This window comes from Lemur catta, chromosome 5 (assembly GCF_020740605.2).
Source record: "Lemur catta isolate mLemCat1 chromosome 5, mLemCat1.pri, whole genome shotgun sequence".
NCBI classification, from domain to species: Eukaryota; Metazoa; Chordata; class Mammalia; order Primates; family Lemuridae; genus Lemur; species Lemur catta.
The window spans coordinates 79,725,292-79,751,156 of NC_059132.1; the positions used below are offsets into that span (position 1 = coordinate 79,725,292).

General features: G+C 40.3%; 1 protein-coding gene and 1 non-coding gene across 2 annotated transcripts; one reads left to right on the forward strand and one right to left on the reverse strand.

The window, feature by feature from the left end:
* Positions 1 to 218: 218 nt before the first annotated feature.
* On the reverse strand, positions 219 to 25,799 carry LOC123638814 (gem-associated protein 8-like; the record flags this gene model as incomplete). The annotated part of the gene is made up of 3 exons (XM_045552631.1): positions 219 to 1,686; positions 24,795 to 24,852; positions 25,632 to 25,799. Coding segments are annotated over 3 exons (1,131 nt in total), but the record flags the coding sequence as incomplete, so codon positions are not given.
* On the forward strand, positions 10,998 to 11,102 carry LOC123638981. The gene has a single exon (XR_006735551.1). It is a non-coding gene; the product is annotated as a U6 spliceosomal RNA (small nuclear RNA).
* Positions 25,800 to 25,865: the final 66 nt, after the last annotated feature.

The window sequence follows — 25,865 nt, forward strand, 5'->3', positions numbered from 1 at the left end:
AAGTGAGAAACCTAGAAGCGGTACATTGTTTATCGAGAAAAAATCTAGCACAGCTTGATAGTCTGAATACATGTAAGTCAAAAGGAAAAAGAAAAGAGGAATGGTGGTACGCACCCATAGTCCCAGCTAGTCTACAGGCTGAGGCAGGAGGATTGCTTGAGCCCAGGAGTTCCAGGCTGCAGTGAGCTATGACCATGCCTGTGGCTAGCCACTGCACTGCAGTCTGGGCAACAGAGCAAGACCAATTTCTTAAAAAAAAAAAAAAAAAAAGAAAAAGAATTCTCTATTTATTCTCAATTCATCTAAATTTGCTCAAAACTCAGAACTATAAACAAAACCCAACTATGAATAAATCTATCTAAAAAATGTTCAGTATTTTCATTTCTTCAAAATCTAGCAATGTTTGAGAGGTTAATGACACCTATTATCTACCAAATCTCCAACTGCACAGACTAAATCATGAGAAATTTTCATTTATATAAGAACACTTTTCCTTCTAGTCATGTGCTTTGCGTAAGTAGACTTTTAAAAATTATTGAATATTTTAATAACCTTATTAGAAATATAAATGATAAAGGAAGAGATATGTAGAACTTCATGGGCCAAAAGCAATGCCTTTTAATTTCTATTAAGACAAATTACGTATATAAAATTTGGGGTATTTAAATTTTTATTTTTACTTATTTGTTCTAGGCAAGAACTTTAATGAACATTGTTATTGACAACATCAAAAAAACTGTAATATACACAAAATTATCATTTCATGTCAGGAGAAAATTTCTCATGTTGGCAACAGTACACGTCCTGCTGACTTCCTAGTGCCTGGTATATGACATCCACCTCGTGGTGGGCCCACTGGGACTTGGGTGAACACGAGGAGAGATGAAGTGAGTGTACCTAAAAGGAGGGGGGTGAGGCTGGGAACCCTGTTCGGACCCAGTGCAGACAGCACTCGCAGGGGTCCCAGGGCTCCGAACTTCAGGGGGATGAGCGGCCAGTGCTTGGGCTGCTTTCTGTCGCAGTGCTTGTCAAAGCTCAGCGGCACCGCAGCCTCCAGGGCCCGGGTCTTGGCGGCGCTGTCCCCGTGCAAGCGCTCCCAGTCGTCCAGGCGCTCCGCGTCCCGCTGCCGCCGCCGCCGCCGCTCTTCTCTGTGCCTCTCGGTCTCCGCAAAGTACTGGCGCAGCTCCTCGGTGATTTCCGGGTTGCTCAGGTCGCATTCTACCTCCCCATCTGACTCGGTCTCTACCTCCATCTCCTCAGACACAGCTTGGTCTTCTCTCGTGGATGCCTGGATCCCACCGCTGTCGTGTGGATGCTGCCCAGACCTTCTGAAATATGAAGAACCGCAGTGACAGTCCTGCCAGGCCACGTGATGGTCACAGAAGGACTGAGGACATCCAGCCTCGTTATCGTAAGAGCTTTGGGGAAGAGCTGCAGGAGGGAGGTACCATGGAAAATTGAAGCAGGAGTCCATGGCCTTCCAGTGGGCATTCTGGTGGCTCTGCAACCAAGCCGCTGCTTTATCCCAGTGTTGCCAGTACCTTGCATACACGGGATGGGAATACCAACACTCAGCCGCGTTCCAGGCTGATGCCTCGGCGGCCCTCTCAGACTGCGAAAGTCCAAACGAGCACCCAAGCTCGTGGGCTGCAGCTTCCAGATCCTGGGCCGTGGGTGAGCAGGGACCTATTTTTCGTGGGAGAGATAGGGAAGAAGTTGGTATTTAAATTTTTAGATAGCTAATTTTTTTTAAAAAATCTCTGGATATCTTTATTTTAGTGAAAGATAATCATTAAGTTAAAATTCTAAATAACGGCTAACATTTATTGCACGCTTACTTTATGAGTGTTCTATACACTTTATTTTTAAAAAGTTACTCATTCACAAGGTACAATCAGAATATGAAAGGGAACATAAACTGAAAAGTTTCCTGGCCATCCAGTCACCTAAATTCTAGCTTTGGTGGAATTCAATGCTAACATTTTCTTGGGTGTTTTTCTTGAGCATTTCTGTGATTATACAATCAAATGTGTATACGTATTATCTACTTCCCACCTTGTTTTTACACTGTTCTAAACTTCGTTTCTTCCAATCAATACTATATCTTGGCAATACCCCATACTATAACATAAATATTTCCTCATTCTTTCTTATGGCATGGTATAGGTTGAGTGTCTTAGTCCACTTAGTATTGCTAAAAGAATATTTGAGGCTAGATAATTTATAAAGAATAAAGGTTTATTTGGCTCATGATTCTGATGTCTGGAAAAATTCAACATTAGGCATCTGCATCTGGTGAGGGCCACAGGCTGCTTCCACTCACAGCATAAGGTGAAGAGGAGCCAGTGTGTGCAGAGATCACATGGCAAGAGGAAGCAAGAGACAGAGAGGAGACAGCCAGCTCTCAGGAGAACTAAGAGAGTGAGAACCCACTCACCTCATCTTTCCCCAGAGAAGGGATTAATTTACTCATGAAGGATCTACCTCCATGACCCAAACATCTCCATTAGGCCCTACCTCCAATACTGGGAATCAAATTTTAACATGAGGCCAGCCTGAGCAAGAGCAAGACTCTGTCTCTACTAAAAATAGAAAAAATTAGCCGAGTGTGGTGGCACACGCCTGTAGTCCCAGCTACTTGGGAGGCTGAGGCAGTAGGACTGCTTGAACCCAGGAGTTTGAGGTTGCTGTGAGCTAGGCTGATGCCACGGCACTCTAGCCTGGTCAACAGAACGAGACTCTGTCTCAAAAAAAAGTCAACATGAGGTTTGAAGGGTCAAACATCCAAACCATAGCATTGGACATCCCTAATCCAAAAATCTGAAATTCTCCAAAACCGTAAACTTTTTAGCACTGACGTAAGGTCACAAGTGGAAAATAACACACCTGACCTCATGTGATGGGTTGTAGTCAAAATGCAGTGAAAACTTTGTTTCATGCACAAAATTATTTAAAATATTGTATAAAATTACCTTCAGGCCACATGTATATGGTATATATGAAACATAAATGAATTTTGTGTTTAGACTTGGGTCCCAGCCCTAAGATATCTAATTATGTATATGTAAATATTCCAAAATCCAAAAAAATCCAGAATCTAAAATACTTCTGGTTCCAAGCATTTTGGTTAAGGATACTCCACCTGTATTGGATTGTATGAGTCCAGTAAAACAGCCCCTATTAGACAGAGATTTCGGTTATTTCCACTCTTTTCCTACTGAATCGGTACTGTAATAAATATCCACATGCAAATATCAATTCATGTACTTACAAGTATATCTGTTTGATACATTCTAGCAAGAAGAATTGCTGGTCATAAAATACGTGCATTTTAAATTTTGATAGGCATTACCAAACTGTTTTATGTGATGGTCATACTAATTTACATTCCCTAAGCAATATATGAGAGTACCTGTCTCCAGACTCTCATCGACAAATATATTTTTAAACTTTTTGATCTTTGCTAATCAGATAGGGGGCAAATCCCTTAGCACCTATGCTTTAAATGGATTATTTTACTAATCTCCTTAACAGTAAGTACTATTATTATCACCATTTTACATATGAAAAAATTAAGGCTTATAGAGGTTAACTTGCTCAAAGTCATTCAGAGAAAAAAATGGAAGAATCAAGATTACACTCTTCCTGTCTGCATCTTGAACAAAACCCTAACCACTAAGTATTTCCATTAAGAAATATGTCAAAGTGTCTTAAAAGTTAAAGTATATTTCTCAAAATTATTTATGATGATTAAGAACCTATTTCAAAGAGTTCAGCAGGATTTTGCAGGCTCTTAGTGTCATCACATAATTATCACTGAACAATAGATGTGTATCCTAGTTTAAAAAGCGTCCTAGTAGGCCGGGCATGGTGGCTCACACCTGTAATCCTAGCACTCTGGGAGGCCAAGGCGGAAGGATCGCTGGAGGTCAGGAGTTCAAGACCAGCCTGAGCAAGAGCGAGACTCCGTCTCTACTAAAAATATATAGGAAAAAAAAAAATTAGCTGAGCATGGTGGCACATGCCTGTAGTCCTAGCTACTCAGGAGGCTGAAGCAGAAGGATCTCTTGAGCCCAGGAGTTTGAGGTTGCTGTGAACTAGGCTGACACCACAGCACTCTAGCCTGGGCAACAAAGTGAGACTCTGTCTCCAAAAAAAAAAAAAAAAAGCACCCTAGTAGATAGATGCCAGGTGAACCACCTCTAATGATCTCATATGATATCACCAGTTCTGAAAATTTTATCACATTTCCCAAAGCTTCAGCCCTCAGAATCCACACCCAGTGGCTTGGTTTCACAGTTGGTTAAGCACAGATGGATAATTTATACTCATTTAAATAAAACTTCATTAAGTCTACAATACTGAAGTCACAATAACATGCTTAAAATCCAAAAGATATCATAAAGGATTATAATAGCACTTTTCTTATCCATAGTTCAAAGTGATTTACAAATATTAACGTCTGGTCTTCATCAAATGTAGATGGAGTCAGTCTGCAAAACAAACAACCAAAAATCACATGATTATTCCCTGCCACCCTTTGACATTATTGGAGAGAATGTGCGTGGGGTGGAGGAGCTAACTATGTAAGAATCATGTGCTCACAACATCCCAAGCTACAATTTGGAGACATTATACATGCATTTACTGGGTGTGGGCTTTTAGCACTTTACAGGTTTGACTTGTTTGCAGCTCTCGGTGGCATGCTTGAGGGCTCTGCATGGACAGGTTTCACAAAGAGAAAACACTGTTACCTCAAATTCAGCTCACACCTATTAAATTCTGCCTAAGAATCTCATAGATGGCATTTCACATCAATGGAGAAAACATGGAACATCTGATAAATGGTGTTGGGACAAATGGGTAGCCATCTGGGAAAAAATGAAGTCAGAAGTATACCTCACACTTCGTACCAAAATGAATTGCAGATAGATAAAAAGATATAAATGTAAACAATCTTGATTTACAAAATATATCTCAGGTGGGAGAGGCCTTTCAAAGTATGGCACAATATTCAGAACCCATAAAATAAAATATTAATAAATTAGACTTCCAATTTTTAAAAATGCTACATAGAAAAACCCACTATGAATAAAGTCAAAGACAAATGACAAACTGGGGAAATTTTATTCCAACACATATCACAGACCAAGAGCTCATTTCCCTAATGCACAAAGAGTTTCTACAAATAAACAAGTCCAACACCAACACTCTAAGAGACCCAGGGATGTCAGCTCATAGTTTTCAGAAATGAAAATACCAATGGCTCTCAAACTCCCTCATAAGAAATGCAAATTAAAACTACACTGTGATTGTCAAAAATTTATAAGCTAATAGCCTCAATTGGCCAGGCTATGGGGGGAAGCTTACATGCTTCTTCTACATTATTAGTGAAAACAATTTGGCAATATTTATCAAAATATAAACACAAATTCCCTTTGACCCCTCAATTCTACTTCTAGGGAAATACAGTTTTAAAGAGGGTGGTCAGGAATGGACAAAACCTGAAGGATGTGAGGAAGTGAGCCATGCTGATATCCAGGGAAGAACAGCCAAGTCGGGACACCAAATACTAATGCTTGAGTTGAGAAGAGTGTAAGGAATGTGTTACAGAAAAGAAGGCCAGTGTGGCTGGAGTGGAATAAGTTTGGAGGGAGAATGCCGGGAGACATGTCAGAGTAGTATTGGTGTGACAAGACAGGTAGAGTCTAATAAGTCATTTTAGGCACTCTGGCTTTTACTCTTATGAGATGGGAAGTCACTGGAGCATTTTGAGCAGAGGAGTAACCTGATATGACCTACATTTTAAAAAGACCACTCTACAGCTGTGATAACAAAGGAGTGGGGCAGAGAACAGTTAGGGGGCTATGGTATGAGACAAGAGATGACAGTGGGATCAATCAAGATGATAGCAGTAGAAGTGGTAATAAATGACCAGACTGTGGGTATATTTTGAAGGTAGAATCACCTAGATTTGCTGACAGATGGGATATGGACAGAGAGAAAGAAAGAGTCTAGAATGATTCTAAGATTTTTGGCCTGAAAAACCAGAAAGACAGAGTTACCATTAACTGAAATGAAAACTATGAGAGGAGAAGACCTGGAAGGAGGGCCAGATGTTAAATGGTGGACATGATCAATTTGAGATGCGTCCTTGACATTCAAATGGATGTATCAAATAAACACTTTGGAGCTGGGTGTGGTGGCATGCACCTGTAGTCCCAGCTACTGTGGAGACTGAGGCAGGAGGATCGTCTGAGTCCTGGAGCTTGAGGCTACAGTGGGCTATGATTGTGCCACTGCACTCCAGCCTGGACAACACAGCAAGACCCCTGTCTCTAAAAAAAAAATTTTTTTTTTAAGTTTGGCTATATTAATTCGGATTTCTTGGGAGAGATCCAGTCTAAAGCTATAAATTAGGAAGTCATTATGTATAAATGGTAATTAAAGCCTGAGAACTAGATGAGGCCACCAATGGAGAGAATGCAGATAGAGAGGAAGAGAGAGTAAGAACTAATTCTAAGGTACTCCAATGTTTAGATGTAGTAATGGTAAAGAGGAGCCAGCAAAGAGACTGAGAAGGAGCAAGAAATGAGGTAAAAGTGAAACAACAAAAGTGTGGTGTCCTATAAGCCAGATCAGGAAATCCACCAAGGAGGATCTCCTTGAATGGAGGAAGAAGAGGGCTGTGTATAGACCATTAGATTTAGCAAAGGGGGTTACTAACAAACATGACAGGGTTTAGAGCAGCAGTAGTTGTTACAGGTGCAGAAAGGTGTGATATCTTTCCTCTCCATCGTAAGGGTCACAGCTGATGCTCCAGTAACAAAAGACACAGGTTAACAGGAGAAAAGCACAACAGATCCATTTAGTCAAAGTTCTACATGACACGGGAGCCTTCAGAAATGAAGACCTAAAGACCCAGAGAGAGCGATGTTTATGCTTAGGTTTGACGAAGAATGGACAGCTGTGTAGAAATGTGATTAAGACAAAAAAGTATAGGATCTAATAGTAATAGACTCAGGGGGGAAACCCAGCGAGACCTGTCTGTTCAGATTCTTCTTGGTCTCTCTGTGCAGCATTCCTTGCTTCTGCGGACCGGACAGGATCCCTCTGGAATGAGAGTCTTCAAGGGGAAAGAGAGAGAGTCATCTTTTTAGGTTTCACGGCTTACTTTGAGGGAGAAGAGTTCTAGATTCTATGAGCCACCTTTGGAAAGAGAATTCTGGTTCCTATGATTTTATTTGGGAGAGAAAAAGGGGCGAGAGACAGGAGGGTAAGGGAAGGTCAGAGAGACTTTGCTTCTGAGGCCTCCCAATCTCCTTTAGTTAAAAATACTCACCACACCAAAGTGCCATACTTTGGGGTATCAGGTTCTGAGCCCCAACATGGTGAGGAATGTATTCAGTAGAGAAGGGAATCCAGTGTCTAAATATAACAACCAAATTACAGGAAATATAGTAAAAAGAGGAACATGTTAAACAAAACCACGAGGATGAAAGCAGCTGATTCCAGAACATGGGAACTTCTACAGGAAAAATGACCCGCTTTTTTAAAAAACATATATTAATAAATGGTATGAAAAAAGGGAGGAAGGAAACTGTTAGGAATGAAAAAAGACTTAAAAGATACACCAGCCAAATACAATGTGTTCAGTTGAGCAAATCTACTATAAAAAGTTTTTGAAACAATCTAGGAAATGTAAAACCTAGCTGTATATTTAGATTTGTTAGATAAGATATTGGTGTTTTGAATGACATTTTTAAAAGTCATTATCTACGAAAGAATCCCAGGGGATCAGGGAAGATGGCTGACCAGAGACACAAGCTGCCAGATTGTCTGAGAAAGAAGGAAAATTTTAGATGAAAAAGAAAAACAAATAAATAAACCATAACAGATCGGGTGTAATTCCGAGGGAAAACTTACCAGAACCTAACCTAACCAGAATCCACAAGAGATTCCATGGGAAGAAGTTGCTGAGCAGAACAAGAGGGAGTAAGATATTGGCACCGGTCAACCACTAGGATGCTTGGAGTCCAGTGAAAAGGGTAGGTGGAGCAGTTTGTTTCTCCCCCCCTCACATTTCTGGCAGGCAGCAGGCTCCCAAGCTCCTGGAGAGCCTTTCTACACTCATGAGCCCCAAAGCTGCTGCTGCCAGTGAACTGGGAGCTTCTTGAGGTCAAAGCACCAGCCTGCCAGCCCCCTGGGGTGCTTCCCATCACCACAGACCATGCCAGGATGGCAGGTGCCATATTGCTTCTCTACCCACCATGCACCTTTGTCCTCCCCAAAGGGCTTCAGCCCCTCAGTGTTCATCTTGCTCATTCCCACACAAACATTTTCCAACTCTGGCGCAGAATGCGGGAGCCACATGGGGCTGGCAGGTCCCCGGGATCTGCATGATCTCAGAGCCTAGACATTCCAGGTGGGCTGCCTTCTGAAGAGAGGGACAGAGATGACCAGAGTGCTAGCTTTCCTCCATCTAGACTCTTTTCCTTTCTATCCCCTCCCCTGCCTATGGCTGCCCAGAGATATGGTTGAGCTGGGGCTCTCAGGAGCAGCCACTGCCCCTCTGTTAGGGCCTCCACAGAGAATGGGTCTCAAACCTTTCCTCTTAAAGACCTGCAAAGGACTAGGGTAATTGGATCGTGAGCTCCCTGCTCACCAGCCCTCCCCAGTGCTATTAATACTCGCCCAGCTGCTCCATCAGAGCAGGGAACACCCCAAAGTGGAGGGATATCAAACCTGCTTGAGCACCCCACAGGCAGCTCAGGCAGCACACTTCTCTCTGGTACAGGTAGGGACTGATCTTTGGGGACCTAGGGACAGGCCCACAGGCCAGATCCCACACTCCCAGGACTCCATCATGTTGCTCTGGAGCATGGAGGGGAGATTTGTGAACCTAACTTCAGGAGGCAAGGGGGCCCATGTAGACACAACTGAAAAGAGAATGCAGCATGGGTCCCAGCCATAGCACACTCCTGGAACACCCCTTCTCCACAGGAAGGCCACGCTCTCAGCCCAGGATGGGATCCTGGACAGGGAAGCCCCCAGCCTGCAGTGTGATCATGGGGGAGCTCAGCTAGTTTGAGCTCCTGGCTGCCGGCAAATGCCAGAGGGAGACCACGGAGCAGGGGAGAGGGGAGAAGAGCAAAACCTGTCTGGACAGCCAGATTACAGATCTCAGATGGCCCCCACCCTCCACAAGCAGACTTTCTGGCTGGGTGGAGCCACCTTAGCCTCTCCCTGGTGGCATTCCCCAGAAGACTGGAAACGGACTTTTGACTCCTGCTGAAACAACTACCTTGCCAACTTTTGTGGAGCCTGAGGGTAAGCTCATCCTACCCAGTGCTACCCAGCCTCACTCCCCCACCCGCCTATCCTATGGAGGAGAATAAGAACTCACCTGGAAGTTCCAGGACCAGAACCACCACCACCTGGGGCATTTGAGTGCTTCTCCTGAGAGGCTAGAGCTGGTCACAGATCCCAAACACAACACAGCAGCTTGTTCCTTCTAGCAAGTGCCACCTACTGACAGGGAGGTCAATTTGCACAGCCCTTTACAGCATTTACTGACTCAATCATACAAGGTGTGGTTGATTCTTACAGATGAGCACCACCTACTGTCTCAGAGATGAAATTAGGTGTGCCAATATAATTCACATGTTAAGAAGACCACAGGGCTGGGAAAACAGAAAGGATCTCAAAGACCTCCACCTTCATCAGTGAGACCTAGAGAATCTGCCCAGACACATAGATCACCACTGCTACAGCCTACAAACAACTAGCAACTGAGAATACTACCCACCTACAGATCTAAAAATAAGAATTGACAGCCACCCCAGATGAGAAGAAATCAGCAAAAGAACTCTGGAGTATGAAAAATCAGAGTGAAATGATACCCCAAAAGGAAATATCAGCTCTCTAGCAATGGATACCAACCAAAATGAAAATATTGAAATGACAGATAAAGAATTCCAAATATGGATTGTAAGGAAGTTCAATAAAATCCAAGAGAAAATGGAAAACCAACTCAAAGAAACCAGAAAAACAATTCAGAAAATGAATAAAAAATTCACTAAAGAGATCAATATATTAAAAAAAACAAATAGAAATTCTGGAAATGAAAAGTCTTTAAGGAAATACAAAACACAGTGGAAAGTTTTAAGAATAGAATAGGCCAGGCAGAAGAAAGAGTCTCAGAGCTTGATGACAACTCTTTCAAATTAATTCAGTCAAAAATAAAGAACGGAGAATTAAGAGGAATTAATAAAGCCTCAAGAAATATGAGATTATATAAAACTGCCAAATATAAGAATCATAGGCATCCCTGAGGGTGAAGAAGAAAATGCATAAGGGTTGGAAAACCTATTTGAGGGAATAATTGAGGAAAATTTCCCTGGTCTTGCTAGAGATTTAGACATCCAGGTGTAAGAAGCTCAAAGAACACCTGGGATATTCACTGCAAAGAGGCAATCACCAAGACATATAGTCATCAGACTGGCCAAAGTCAACACAAAGGAGGAAGTCCTGAGCTGTGAGGCAAAAACATCAAGTTACTTACAAAGGAAAACCCATCAAGCTCACCACAGATTTCTCAACTGAGACCTTACAAGCCAGAGGGACTGGGGCCCCATCTTCAGTCTTCTTAAACATAACAACTTTCAACCTGAAACTTGGTATCCTGCAAAACTAAGTTTCATATGTGAAGGAAAAATAAAGACTTTTCCAGACAACCAAACACTGAGGGAATTTGTCAGGACCAGAACTGCCCTGTAGGAAATACTTAGATGGCATTATACATGGATCAGCACAATAGATACCCACCAGTGTAAAACCACCCAAAAGCTAAAGCTCAGAGCTCATATAAAACAATAGCACATGAGGTAATACAAAGGAATGAGGTTTCCAACAGAATGAACAGGACAGCATCCCACATATCAGATCTATCAATCAATGTGAATGGTCTGAATGCCTCACTCAAGAGACCTAGTTTGGTGCTCGCTTCGGCAGCACATATACTAAAATTGGAATGATACAGAGAAGATTAGCATGGCCCCTGAGCAAGGATGACATGCAAAATAAAAATTAAAAAAATAAAAGAGGCCCAGTTTGGCTAAATGGATGAAAAAATACAACCCAAGTATCTGCTGTCTCCAGGAAAGACATCTAACCACAAGGACTTACACAGACTCAAGGTGAAGGGATGGAAACAAATATTTCATGCAAATGGAAACCAAAAGAAAGCAGGGATAGCCATTCTTATATTAGATTAAATTGATTTTAAGTAAACAATAGTAAAGAAAGACAAAGATAGTCATTATATAACGGTAAAGGTAGCAATTTAACAAGAAGACACAACAATTGTGCATATTTATGCACCTAACACAGGAGTGCCCAGATTCATAAAGCAAACCCTACTAATCTAAGCAAAGAGATGAACAGTAGCTTCATAATTGCCGAAGACTTCAATACCCTTCTGACAGAATTGGACAGATCCTCCAAGCAGAAAATAAAGAAAGAAACTCTGGACTTAAATGGGGCTCTAGAACAAATGGGCCTAACAGACATTTACGGAACATTTTACCCAAAATACTGAATATATATTCTTCTCATCAGCACGTGGAACATTCTCCAAGACTGATCACATGTTAGGCCACAAAACAGGTCTCAACAAATTCAAAATATTAGAAATCATACCATGTATCTTCTCAGACCACAGTGTAATAAAAATAGAAATAAACTCCATGAGAAACACTCAAATCTATATAATACTCAATTCTACATAAAGTCATGGCAATTAACAACCTGCTGCTGAATGATTATTAGGTCAATAATTAAATTAAAATGGAGATCAAAGATTTCTGGAACCGAACGACAAAGGGGATGCAAGCTACCAAAATCTATGGGACTCAGCAAAAGCAGTCCTGAGCGGAAAATTCATACCATTAAATGCGTACAACAAAAAGACAGAGGCCAGGCATGGTGGCTCACACCTGTAATCCTAGCACTCTGGGAGGCCGAGGCGGGTGGATCGCTCAAGGTCAGGAGTTCGAGACTAGCCTGAGCAACAGCGAGAACCCCGTCTCTACTAAAAATAGAAAGAAATGATCTGGCCAACGAAAAATATATATAGAAAAAATTAGCCGGGCATGGTGGTACATGCCTGTAGTCCCAGCTACTTGGGAAGCTGAGCCAGTAGGATCACTTAAGCCCAGGAGTTTGAGGTTGCTGTGAGCTAGGCTGATGCCACGGCACTCACTCTAGCCCGGGCAACAAAGTGAGACTCTGTCTCAAAAAAAAAAAAAAAAAGATCAGAAACTAACACTCTAATGACATGTGTCAAGGAACTAGAAAAGGAAGAGAAAACCAAACCCAAAGCCAGCAGAAGAAAATAAATAACTAATATCAGAGTAGAACTAATCAAAATGGAAAAAAAATATAAAAGATCAATGAAGAAAATGTTGGTTCTTTCAAAAGATGAACAAAATTAATAGACCTCTTCGTAGATTAACCAGGAATAGAAGAGAGAGGACCCAAATAAGATCAATCAGAAATGAAAAAGGAGATATTACAACTGATACCACAGAAATATAAAGTATCATCTGTGAATACTATGAAAATCTCTATACATATAAACTCAAAAATGTAGAGGAAATGGAGAAAATCCTGGAAACATAGAAACTCCCCAGCATCAATCAGGAAGAAATAGAACTTCTGAAGAGACCAGTAACAAGCAATGAGATTGAAGCAGTAATAAAAAATCTTCCAACAACAACAAAAAAAGCCCCAGATCAGATGGATCCACAGCCAAATTTTACCTGACCTACAAAGAAGAGCTGGTACCCATACTGCAGAAATTATTCCATAACATCAAGAAGGAGGGAATCCTCCCCAACTCATTCTCCAAAGCCAGTGTGACCTTGGTACCAAAGCCATGAAAGTACACAACAAAAAAAGAAAACTACAGGCCAAAATCCATTATTAATATTAATGCACAAATCATCAACAAAATACTAGCAAACTGAATTCAACAGCACATCAAAAAAAATAATAATAATCCATCATTGTTAGGTTTGTCTGTGTGGACGTTTCCCTAGTCCCCCAATTCCCAGCATCAAGAACGAGTACTGGTACTGAGTCGAACCAATGATGGAGTGATCACAGACACAGAACAATTTTATACAAACAGTCTATCACATAGAAGAATGAAAGTAAAGAAGGAAGCTACACAAATTGAAAATACATTCCAGAGAGAGTGGAAGAAGTCAGTCTTCACGAACAGAGAAAGACCCCAAAGGCTGAGCACACACTGCCTTTTATAAGCAATGAGGGACAGCAGGTGGTATAAACTGATGACATGAGATCCAAAGCTGGGGTTTTTAGGGAGGAGTGGTTTGAAAGTGGAAATAAAGAGGAAGGGGAACCCTCAGCCCATTGCCAGGACCAATGTCATTTGGGATGTGACAGAGGAAACAGCCACTACTAGAGAGGACTGCAGGGGAGGTGGTCATCTCCCAGGGGGGATTCAGATTTCAGGTCCAGCAAGGCAGTGAAGGAAACCTTCACAGAGCATCTGGAGAGGGTATAGGGACTGTGCTGTTGAGAAACTAGGCATTACGGTGAGCACAGTGCAAACGTTTTGGGAGTAGGGGAGAGGTGGGAGAAGGAAAGAGAGTGAGATTACATAGCCATGAGGGGACTGGAGTAAGGGAGAGTGTCCTGGGAGTCCATGGCTTCTTGGTAGCATTCATGTAACCAGGGATAAAGGGATAATGTGACTAATCCTGATGGTTTCAGGTGGATATTGTTGTCAATGCCGTGAGTGTTGTGGGGTAGGAAGGAATGAGGTCTTTCCAGGAACTCTGAGGCCACCTCTTTGTTCCTGTCACTGCATGCAGAAGTGGGACAAGTGCAGTCTGAATTCCCACACAGGGTGAGTAAACAGCTGTCATCTTTAAAGGGCACTGAGATCTCCTCAGGCTTCTGGGTTAGAGCTTCTGATGTTTTCTAGTGCTTTCTTCTCAGCCTCACTTTGGAACCATGTAAGAGTGAAGCCTGCAGGACACGCAGCACAAGATCAGTCCTTGCCCTATACTCCCCCACCCTCCAGGCTCCGTTCACTAAGTTGTGGTGGGAGTCAGAGGAGATTCCTGTCCAAATGGATTTCTGCCCAAGTAGTCGTCTTCCACTTTCGGTCTCTGACTTCAGAAAGAGAAGGTCTGTCCTCTGCTGGTGTAAACTCTCTGATGCCTCAAAACTGTACCCTCCATCTGCCACCCCACCCCCCCGCCTTTTTTTTTTTTTTTTTTTTTTTTTTGAGACAGAGTCTCACTCTGTTGCCCAGGCTAGAGTGCCGTGGCGTCAGCCTAGCTCACAGCAACCTCAAACTCCTGGGCTCAAGCGATCCTCCTGCCTCAGCCTCCCGAGTAGCTGGGACTACAGGCATGCGCCACCATGCCTGGCTAATTTTTTCTATATATTTTTAGCTGTTCACATAATTTCTTTCTATTTTTAGTAGAGACGAGGTCTCGCTCTTGCTCAGGCTGGTCTCGAACTCCTGAGCTCAAAAGATCCACCCGCCTCGGCCTCCCAGAGTGCTAGGATTACAGGCGTGAGCCACCGCGCCCGGCCCATCCCCCTTCTCACAGACACATGTGCAAACACACAGAGCAGAGGCTCTCTGCTATGTAGAGATAGAAGGATGGGTGCACTCTGAAATGACAGTAATCTTTTTCTAGGCAACACAGTGTATGGAACAGCCCCACTCAAAAATTCCTCCACTATCCCTAATACTAGTTAGTCTTTGTGTTTAATACATTTCTTATTTAAAAAGCCAATTAAGGCCGGGCGCGGTGGCTCACGCCTGTAATCCTAGCTCTGGGAGGCCGAGGCGGGTGGATCGCTCGAGGTCAGGAGTTCGAGACCAGCCTGAGCAAGAGTGAGACCCCGTCTCTACTAAAAATAGAAAGAAATTATCTGGCCAACTAAAAATATATATACAAAAAAAAATTAGCCGGGCATGGTGGCTCATGCCTGTAGTCCCAGCTACTCGGGAGGCTGAGGCAGTAGGATCGCTTAAGCCCAGGAGTTTGAGGTTGCTGTGAGCTAGGCTGATGCCACGGCACTCACTCTAGCCCGGGCAACAAAGTGAGACTCTGTCTCAAAAAAAAAAAAAAAATAAAATAAAATAAAAAGCCAATTAAATCTATGCCATTTGGGGGCAGACATCCTTTTTGAGAGAAAATTGTAATTATCTTTTTGTTCAATGGAACTAGTGTTTCAGGGAGCTTCACAGGTAGAAAAACGTTGGCATTTTTCTGAGGAAATCAGCAGCAGTTATTTATCTTCTCTGAGTGAATCTACACTTGGAAGAATATGCCTAATGTCCAAGTCATTTTTTCTCTTTAGATCTTCCATATAGCATAATCAAGCCAGAATTTATCATCCATTATTGAGGGATTATAATTCTTTTGAGGCTTTTCCTGGCATACCCCCCAGATTCTTCCTGTTACATTTCTGTTTATGAATCAAGCCTTTCATTCATTTATTTATTCAACAAGTATTTCTTTCCTTAGCAACCAGTCTAGCATAGCTTTATCCTAGGCACTTAGGAGGTTATAAGGGCAATCCATTCTCAGTCCTGCAGGACTTTACAATCTATTTGAGATGACAAGAGCAAAAGAAAAAGAAAGAAGGAAGCAAGTAAGAGAGGCAGGAGAAATAAAGAACACATTTAAAGTAACCAAAATATGTGTGATCTTAAATTCAAGAATATGTGAAATCCATTAAAAGTATAAAACTTTATTGTGGGACATGAAACAAGGCTTACAAAAATGGAGAGACTGGGTTCCTGGATGAAAAGATTCAGTATTGGAATGATAACAAATATGTTAAAATTAATCTAAAATTCAATGTACTTCAATTAATATCCTAACTCAAGAATTTTAAACTTGACAAGTTGATCATAAAAACTACTGGGAAAGGTATATATGAGCCCCCCAAATTTTTTTGAAGGAGAATAGCCAGCAATACCACTTTTGGGTACATATACAAAAAACGTGAAGTCAGTACATCAAAGAGATATCTGCAGTCCCATGTTTATTGCAGCACTGTTCACAATAGCCAAGATATGGAATCAACCCAAGTGTCCATCAGCAGATGAATGGATGTGGAAAATGTGGCACATACACACAATGGAATACTACTCAGCCTTAAAAAAAGGAAATTCTGTCATTTACAACATGGATAAACCTGGAAGACATTATGCTAAGTGAAATAAGCCAGGCACAGAGAGACAAATACTACATGTTCTCACTTATATATAGAATTTATAAAAAGGAAAACGTCATAGAAGCAGAGTAGATGTGGTTACCAGGGGTTGCGGTGGGGTGGGGAATGAGATGCTGACCAAAGAGTATAAAGTTTTACTTAGGAGGAATAAATTTTCAAGATGTACTGCACAGGCCGGGCGTGGTGGCTCACGCCTGTAATCCTAGCACTCTGGGAGGCCGAGGCGGGTGGATCGCTCAAGCTCAGGAGTTCGAGACCAGCCTGAGCAAGAGCGAGACCCCATCTCTACTAAAAATAGAAAGAAATTATTTGGACAGCTAAAAATCTATGTAGAAAAAATTAGCCGGGCATGGTGGTGTATGCCTGTAGTCCCAGCTACTCGGGAGGCTGAGGCAGTAGGATTGCTTAAGCCCAGGAGTTTGAGGTTGCTGTGAGCTAGGCTGACGCCACGGCACTCACTCGAGCCTGGGCAACAGTGCCAGACTCTGTCTCAAAAAAAAAAAAAAAAAAGATGTACTGCACAGCACAGTGACCACAGTTAATAATGTTGTATTGTACAAGGGCTGTCCAGAAAATATCCAGCCATGGAATTGTTCTTGTTATGTTAACAATGGCCGGATACTTTCCAGATAGCCCTTATATATTTCAAAATTACGAAAAGAATAGATTTTAAATGTTCTCACTATTGATGATTAAGCTTGATATAGTGATTCCACAATGTATACATATATCAAAACATCACACTATACACCATAAATATATATAATTATTATCAATTAAAAATAAATTTTATTTTTAAAAAACCACAAAAAACAAAGAAAGAATAAGTGAAAGACTTGGCCTAACATATCAAAATACCCTCTAAATCTATAATGATTAAAGCAGTGTGATACCTGATTGGAAAGGATAAAACAAATGCAAGAGAATAGAAAGTCTATTAAAAACAAGTAGAAGTTAACATTAACTTTTAATAGAGTTTTTTACATGCTGGATACTGGTTTAATTTTTTTTTTTTTTTTTGAGACAAGGTCTCACTCTCTTGTCCAGGCTAGAATACAGTGGTGTCATCATAGCTCACTGCAACCTCAAACTCCTGTGCTCAGGTGATCCTTCTGCCTCAGCTTCCTAAGTAGCTGGGTCTATAGGCACGAACCACCATGCCAGGCTAATTTATCTTTTTTTTGTAGAGGCAGGGTCTCACTATGTTGCCCAGTCTGGTCTTGAACTCCTGGCCTCAAGTGATTCTCCCACATGGGCCTCACAAAGTGCTAGGATTATAGGCATGAGCCACTGCTCCTGGCCACCAGTCTAATTTCTGATGATAGGACGTGGTGATTTTTAAAATATATTTTGGAACAAAAATTTATATGCTGTTACAAAACTCCTTCCATTCTCATCTACTTATTTAAATAAATAAGGTTTCTTAGCATTTACAACTATAAAAACAAACTCTCTCTCTATGTATATATGTTGAACCTGTCTCATTCTTGCAGTGAAATCTTCATAAGATTGAGAAATGCATTTACAATGCAATTTTTTATGTTTAAGAATTACAATTTTTTTTGCTACTAATAATTAAAATGGTATAACACTTGAATATTTACAGCTTTTATTAACCCAGGAAATAAATTTATATACATATTTTATTACAGAATATAACAGTACTCAAAGACTTTCAAGTGTAAAAAATGTTTTACATCAAGATAAAATCATGTGGGAGAGGTGGAATAGAAATATTAGCTCAAGGATATCAAAGAATGATGAAAATTTCTAGCTATTAAAAAGGTATCAAATTATGATATTTAGATCACAGTGGATACTTTTTTTTTACAGTGATATAAGGTGGCTTAACAAGTTTTTTTTAAAAAAAATGAAATGTACATTAGTGACAGTTAGATCCCACTTACACTTTGATTAGGAAATTTTAAGAAATATAGATCAAAGACTAAGCATTTAGTGGTGGGTAGGAGGAAGGGGAAGTGCAGGCTTGTTAAGAAAGCACTTTGGATAGCCAGAGTGTTGCATGAAGGTGTTGTCTTAATAAGTCTTGCAAGAGAAGCAGTTCAGGAAGGCAAGTAAATTCAGAAGCAGCCAAGAGAAGGAACTATAGCCAAAAACAAATGACACAAATGGAAATTTCAAACTATTGCTTAGGCCATCATTTCAGAAAATGTGTTCTCTGAAACATGAGGGTGCCACAAGGTGTTGGCTGATAGTTGTTCTGTGGGAAAAATATTTTTTTGGTAGTGATATATAGTTTTTAATGTATCTTAAAAAATCTATGAGAAAATACCATATATACTGATATAATTGTTTATGTGATTGTTCTGTGATAATTGGTCTTGTGAGAGTACAGCACAGCAGTTAAGGGAACAGATTCTGGTGTCAGACTGGTAGGTCCAAATCACTGCTTAGCAGTGTACAGCTACTTTGTGCCCCACTTTTCTCTTCTGTAAAATGGGAATAATACTACTACTATGCATAATCAGCTTAAATACTAATAGTGGCCATGCTATATGTTATTGTTCATTCTATAATTAATTTATTAGCTACTGGTTTGTGCTGATCCATGTGATATACCATCTTTTAAAATGTCTAAAACTTTCTATTTTCACTAAAATGAAAAAAGTTAATTTCTCTAACTTCTTAATGTATATGGTTTTTTTAAAAAATATATGAATCAACATTTAATACCATCTATTTTGATGATTTCTTACCAAAAATAAAATCACATATCACTATCTATCCAAATCACATCTCACAAACTCCTATAATGTTTTATAAACACAAAAACAATTTTTAAAGGGTTGAAAAAGTTTGCAAAAGGCTGGCTTGTACCATAAAATCACTAAAATGTTGACTAAAGAAAGGTACAATATTGTTAAAATACCTGCATTAAACTTTTCTAGTTGGACTGTGGCAACGTTTATGTGGTACAGTTATACCATTTGAGATACAATTGAATGACCACATATGAACACTTTTTTTTCAGCTGAATAAAAATAAGCTACAGGGTTGGTCAACATCATGGTAGATGCCAATAGATTCATACTAACTTTTTCAAGTCACTAGATTTATATTCAATACATTCACCATGCAATCCACTAAGCAATGGACTGAAAATTTGGCCAGTGCCTTTTAGTGTATATCATTTAATGAGTTTTACAAAGTGTTTAACTTACTACAACAATAATTAGCTCTGATTTTGACCTTAAATAATTAACAGAATCTCAATTATTCTTCGATGAGAAGCAGATAGGAACCTATACTTTTTGGGGTTTGAGGCATCAAAGAGAATCTGAAAATTCTGGACTCTGAAAAACTGCACATTTCTACAAAACTTTATATACAATTTCAGGGATCTGGGTGATGTTTCTCCAAGTATTATCTATAGTCCTTCTGCTTCCAAATTTCTTGAGGGTCTAGTTAAAAGTTCAGATTACAAAATTACAAATTTTGGTAAGTGCTTTAAAGGAATAGAAAAGAATACTATAAAAGAAGCACAGGGTGAGGTGGGGTCTTTAACTATTAATAAGAATGGAGATTGAAGGGAACTGGCCAGTGAATGTGTGAATAAGTGACATTAAATTGAAAACTGAAAGATAAATAGGATTTAACCCGACAGACGTGGGATGGGGGTGGGGCATTCCTGGCAGAGGCGGCTTGGTGGAAGAAATGAAAGCATACCAGTGTGGCCTGAAGATATTGAGTGTGTGGGAGGGTGATATAAGATGAATGTGGAGAGGGAGGCAGGGACTTAATCATATAGGACTTTATTGGTGATGCTAAGAATTTTGGGACTTACTAAGTGCAATGAGAAGCCACTAAAGTTTTAAACCAAGGGAGTGACATGAAAGAAAACAATTTATGTTTTTAAATAATCCCTTTGGCAACTGTATGTAAATTAGAGATAAGACAAGAAAGTAACCAATTATGGCTATTGCAGAAGTCCAGGAGATAATACTGGCTTGGAGTAGGGCGGTGGCAATGGGTAGGGAGAGAAATGGATATGAGAAATATTTCAGATGATGAGAGAAAAAAAAGGGTTAAGAGTGCTTCCTAAGTTTCTGTTTAAACATGTGTAAGAAAGAGATGTTACTTATTGAGATAGGGAAGATGGGCAAGAAAAGCAGGATCTGGAATAAGCAAAGATCAAGAGTTCAGTGTGGGATGCCTGTAAGATATCCAAGTGGACATATCAAGTAGATAGCTGTCTATAAAATTCTGGAAAAGAGGTCAGGATCAGAGGTAAAAGATTAGGTGTCATCAACATATGGATGGCATTTAAAGTTTATCTAGAGAGAGGGAGAGTACAGATGGGAAGAGTACTGGTGAAAGGAGAAGAGAAGCCTTGAGGAATGTCATATTTTAAAGGATGGGAAGAGGAAGAACTTCCAGAGGAGACTGAAGGCATAACAAATAAGGTTGGTTAAAACCAGAAGATATCTGCAGTATCAAAGGATGAATGTTTCAAAAAGGAGCAAGTGGTCAATTGCATGGATTGCAGAGAAGACAGGAAAACATCCCTTGATTTCAGCACCATGGAGGTCATTGATTGGCATTGTAAGATTATCAGGTGAATTGAATTCTGTTGCAAATACCAGAAGAATCAATTTACAGTGAATTAATCCTTATACCTCCAGGGTTCGTTGGATTTAATTTTATATTTTGAGGTTTTCTCTAAGAGGTTCTAACTGTTTATAAGGATAGCTATTTCACAACTTTTCTTTCTTAGGCTCTTATTTTTTCCAAAAAGGAGTAAATTTCCCTTTTAAAAAAATACTATAAAATTCATTCTATCTTGCAATTACCATATAGGATCCATAGGAACCTTTCATAACTTATAAAGGATCTTAGCGGTCTTGATTTCCTCTGGCTTCAAACATTTTGCTATATCATTATCCTAGGAATTATTTCAACATTACTCAATAATTATTCCCAACTATACTAGAAAAGACAAAAATAATAAGATGAAGAATTTAGAATCAGCTAGGTTGATTCCATAGTGAAACAAATCATCACTATTAGATCATCCTTCTGTTATCTCATTGTAATGTCCAAAATACTGCATCATCTTTCAAGAGGGTAGAAAAAAAATCTGGAGACACTGTCTTTGTAGTGTTCGTTGTTGTGGTCTGAAAGCTTTTATTAACCACTGACAAAAATTCAGAATTTTTCATTTTCTTTCCATAATGACAAAGAGAAGAAAACTGATAAAGGAAAACATTTCCGAATATTGGAAAAATAAGATGAATGCAAAAAGACAGACAAAAGAACTCTGGACTTTAATGATGCTGGTGAAATTTATCACATGATGATATCCTAGATAAATTTTTTCAAACTCAAGAATCAATGATTTCAACAATATATATTTAAGAATAAAAAGGAAATATGGTATTTTCATCCTGTCAGTCATTTAACAGGAATGACTTCCCTATTCAATATATTGCAACAAGAACCTGAGCTATCCTAAACAGATGTAATATATTTTGTCATATTTTATGATGCTGCATATCAAATATACTTCATTTAGTTTGTAAATCAACAAATGATAAAGGCAAATATGTACATACAAAGATGAATGCACAGAAATGTATGAGGTAGAGATGAAAAAATTCATTGAATTGCTAATTCTAATAGGAGTTTATAAATCTAAAAATGAAAATGTTTCACAGCTAAGAAGCAAAGAATATGGCTATCCTCTCTTTAAAATGATAAGCCATCAGAGTTTTCAAAAGCATTGCTTTTTGTTTACTCAAGTGCAAGAAGAAGCAAAAGTAATGATAAGCTAGAACCATTAGAGATGTATTTGAAACCTGGTACCAATATTTACAAGATGATTGTGTTCTTGATTCATCTATGTTGATTGACAAGTAGTTGTAGTCAAAGAACATTGCCCATTTAAGGTAAATGTTGCTTCAAATGCAGGAAAATACAGAATAAAAAATTGGGCTTGCTATGTTTAAAGTAAAATTTATTAAAAAATTATTTTTCACTATTTCTTTATTCTTGCTTTTGTAAATGATTTGCAAAATGACTTAAACACATGGGGGAAAAAAGAACAGGACCATTGGTGATGAATGTTTCCTCCAGCATACTTGAGTTAAATAGATCAAAGTTTGTCTCACACAACAAGCAATAGAGAAGGCCAGAAAACACGAACCTCTTAAACAGACTGATTCTGCCTTCAGACAATAGAAATATTATCTCACCTAATGTGGAGTGTCAGCTTAGAATAGAGGGATGGTGGCTCAGTCATCAAGGATCCAGCTTGCTTCCACCTCTCTGCTCTGCCATCTCCAGTTCTAATTTCATCCTCAGGGTTGTAGCAAGATAGCTGTGGCATTAAATCTAGACATACATCACCCAAAGGAAGAAAAAGAAACTGCATATATCTCTCTGTTAAAACTGGGGAAACATTTTCTAGAAGTACTCCTCCTCCAGCTCCTTCTCCTCTTGCAACCTGTTAGGAGGAAGGGCTAACAGATACTAGGTAGGCTACAAACAGCATCTATGACAGCCTAGAAGCAAAACTACTAAAACAACTTATAGAACATACACTAATTGAGAACTGTTAGCAGGACTCAGAATGGACCAGGCTAAGTAAGTCAGTCCTTTATAGCTGTCCCCTTCCCATCTTAGTGTTATTCTGTCATCTCCAAGCATGCAGGATGTTGTCTTATTTCCTGTTCCTCTTGCCAGATGCATACAGGAACAGCCAGCTGGTATATTTTCTAAAACAGAGTGAGTGGGATGAGGTGAATAAAGAAGATGTATGGAATTGGGAGATGACTCTAGCACCAGTGTTAGAGACTGGGACTATGACAAGCCTCCAGGATCAGGCAGTGACCAATGGATAACAAGCAAAAGATTAGGTTTTTGTAGAGAACTTGAATAGCCAAAAAGAAAAATAAGACTGGGACAGCTGTCTAGAATCATCTCTGAGACCTTTGTTGGCTACGATTTTCATACACTTTAAAAATCCATTAGCTGGGTATGGAGGTGCACACCTGTAGTCCCAGCTACTTGGGAGGCTGAGGCAGGATTGCTTGAGCCTGGGAGTACAAGGATGCAGTGAGCTGTGATTGTGCCACTGCACTCTAGCTTGGGCAACAGGGCAAGACCCTGTCTCTAAAGAAAAACAAAACGAAACAAAACAAAACCTAAAGCAGGGGGTGTGGCCAGAACCAGGATGAGGAAGAATGTGATGCTGAGAGGAAGCTAAGCAAAGGGCCAAAGAGGAAAGAGGGGAGCCATTACAGTTCCTTTTTTCTCCTTCATATCAAATCTTGTCCTTAATTGTTTTTTTATATATTTTTTTTATTTCAGCATATTATGGGGGTACAAAAGTTTAGGTTACATATATTGCCCTTGCCCACCCCCCAAATCAGAGCTTCAGGCATGTCCATCCCCTAGATGGTGGGCATCGCACTCATTATGTAGGTATACACCCATCCTCTCCCCCTCCCCTCCCCCATCTGCCCTACACCTGATTAATGTTATTCCTAAATGTGCTCTTAGGTGATGACCAGTGAAACTAATTTGACGGTGAGTACATGTGGTGCTTGTTTTTCCATTCTTGAGATACTTCACTTAGTAAAATGGGTTCCAGCTCTATCCAGGAAAATACAAGAGGTGCTATATCACCATTGTTTCTTATAGCTGAGTAGTACTCCATGGTATACATATACCACATTTTATTAATCCTCTTATGTATTGATGGGCACTTGGGTTGTTTCCACATCTTTGTAATTGTGAATTGTGCTGCTATAAACATTCGAGCACAGATGTCTTTTTTATAGAATGTCTTTTGTTCTTTTGGGTAGATGCCCAATAATGGGATTGCTGGATCAAATGGTAGGTCTGCTTGTATCTGTTTAAGGTATCTCCATATTGCTTTCCACAGAGATTGCACTAGTTTGCAGTCCCACCAGCTTGTCCTTAATAGCTTTAAATGCACACTCTTCCTTTATAGTTGCCCAGGCAAGGCCAAATTGAAGATGATGGTTGGGGCAGGCTATGATTTTTTTTTTAGTTGCTTGTTTTCGATGATCTTGCATACTTGGACTGGACTGGAACTGAAACAGTCCTTGGAAATCAGAAACAAGGAACACCCTGTCTTCAAATTACTCTTCAATATGTAGTTACAAGAGCTGCTAGGTTCATGGAGAGTAGGCAGATTTTTGTTTGGAGAATAAAGAACATTTTCTGACCAAGGATGGGGTAAGAAAAGGTAGTGTGTTGCTTGCTGGCCATAGTATGACTAGGACTGTATCTTAATAAAGTCAGAACAGAAGAAGCGAATATCTACTAAATAAGGGACTGATGCTGGCAGCCCAATGAGAAACAGCAAAGTTGCAAATCAGGGTTCTGTCTACACTCAATTGTGCAAAAGGATGATTGTTCACCAACACGAACACCTACCTAATCCACCATTTTAACAGTCAAAATCTGAAAGGATAAAATGACTTGAGTTTCAGTTTCTACCACCTTTCCCATACCTTTGTGAAATTTCAGCACATGATCATTCACAGCTAGTTTCCAACCAAGGCCAGAAACCTACACAATCAAAAAAAAAATGACAAAACAAATTAAATAGGCCCAGAATAGATATTTTTGATTACTTATATTCATGGAAATACATTTGCATTTTTGAATTAAAGAGTCTTCTGAAGTCTGACAGAACGCAGGTGAGTCACTGTTTGCTGCTCATGAAGGAGAACGTGGGATAGGCAGGGTTGGGATCTCACTAACTTTAACTGTCTTACCCAAGATCAGAAAAACTGTGGAGCCCAGCGCTATAAAACATAGATTAAGAAGCTGCTTTGAGTCTCGTAACGTCTTTCATTACCACAGGCTGCTTGATGCACCACACAGGATTAAATTCTCAGGGGATTGGGGGGTGGGACTGAGCAGGAAAGTGAACGCAAGCACAATAATTCTTCCCTTCCCCAAACCAAACAGTATCTGTCGTTGATAACAGATTATTATGTGCCCTGATAAGCATGTGTTAGGAAAGCAATCTCCCTTGTTGTAAAATAGCTGAAGTTTCTAAATCTATGAACTGAGTTTCATTTTTTTTTAAGGGCTTAACATTTCATATGAAACTTTTGCTACAACCATGGTACGGTGGCCCAAGACGCCAAACAGAACAAATAATTTGAATAATCAGTTTGAATTCAAATTTTAAAAAGCCCAGAGAAATCTAACCCGGGTTTGGAAGAAACGTGCCCATGCCTTGGGTGCTGTGGGATTCGAATCACAGCCCTTTGAAACAGCCGCCTCACGTGCTAAACCCTCTCCCTCGGCACACGCCTTCTATAAACGAGCCCCGGTACCTGAACAAAGCGAGGACCCAAGTTCAGGGTCTTTGTCTCAAAAGAACAAAGATCGGCCCAGCTGCCTCCTCGCTGTCTCGGAAGAGCGAAGCCTCCCTGGGAGCCCCGCGCTGCCGGCGGACCTGCGGCCCGGCAGCCGCCCACCTCGGCCGCGCCCCTCGGGCCCCTTTAAGCGCCGCGCCCGCCCCCGTCCCCCGCGAGCCGGGAGCCCCGGGCCGCCCGAGCGGGGCCGCG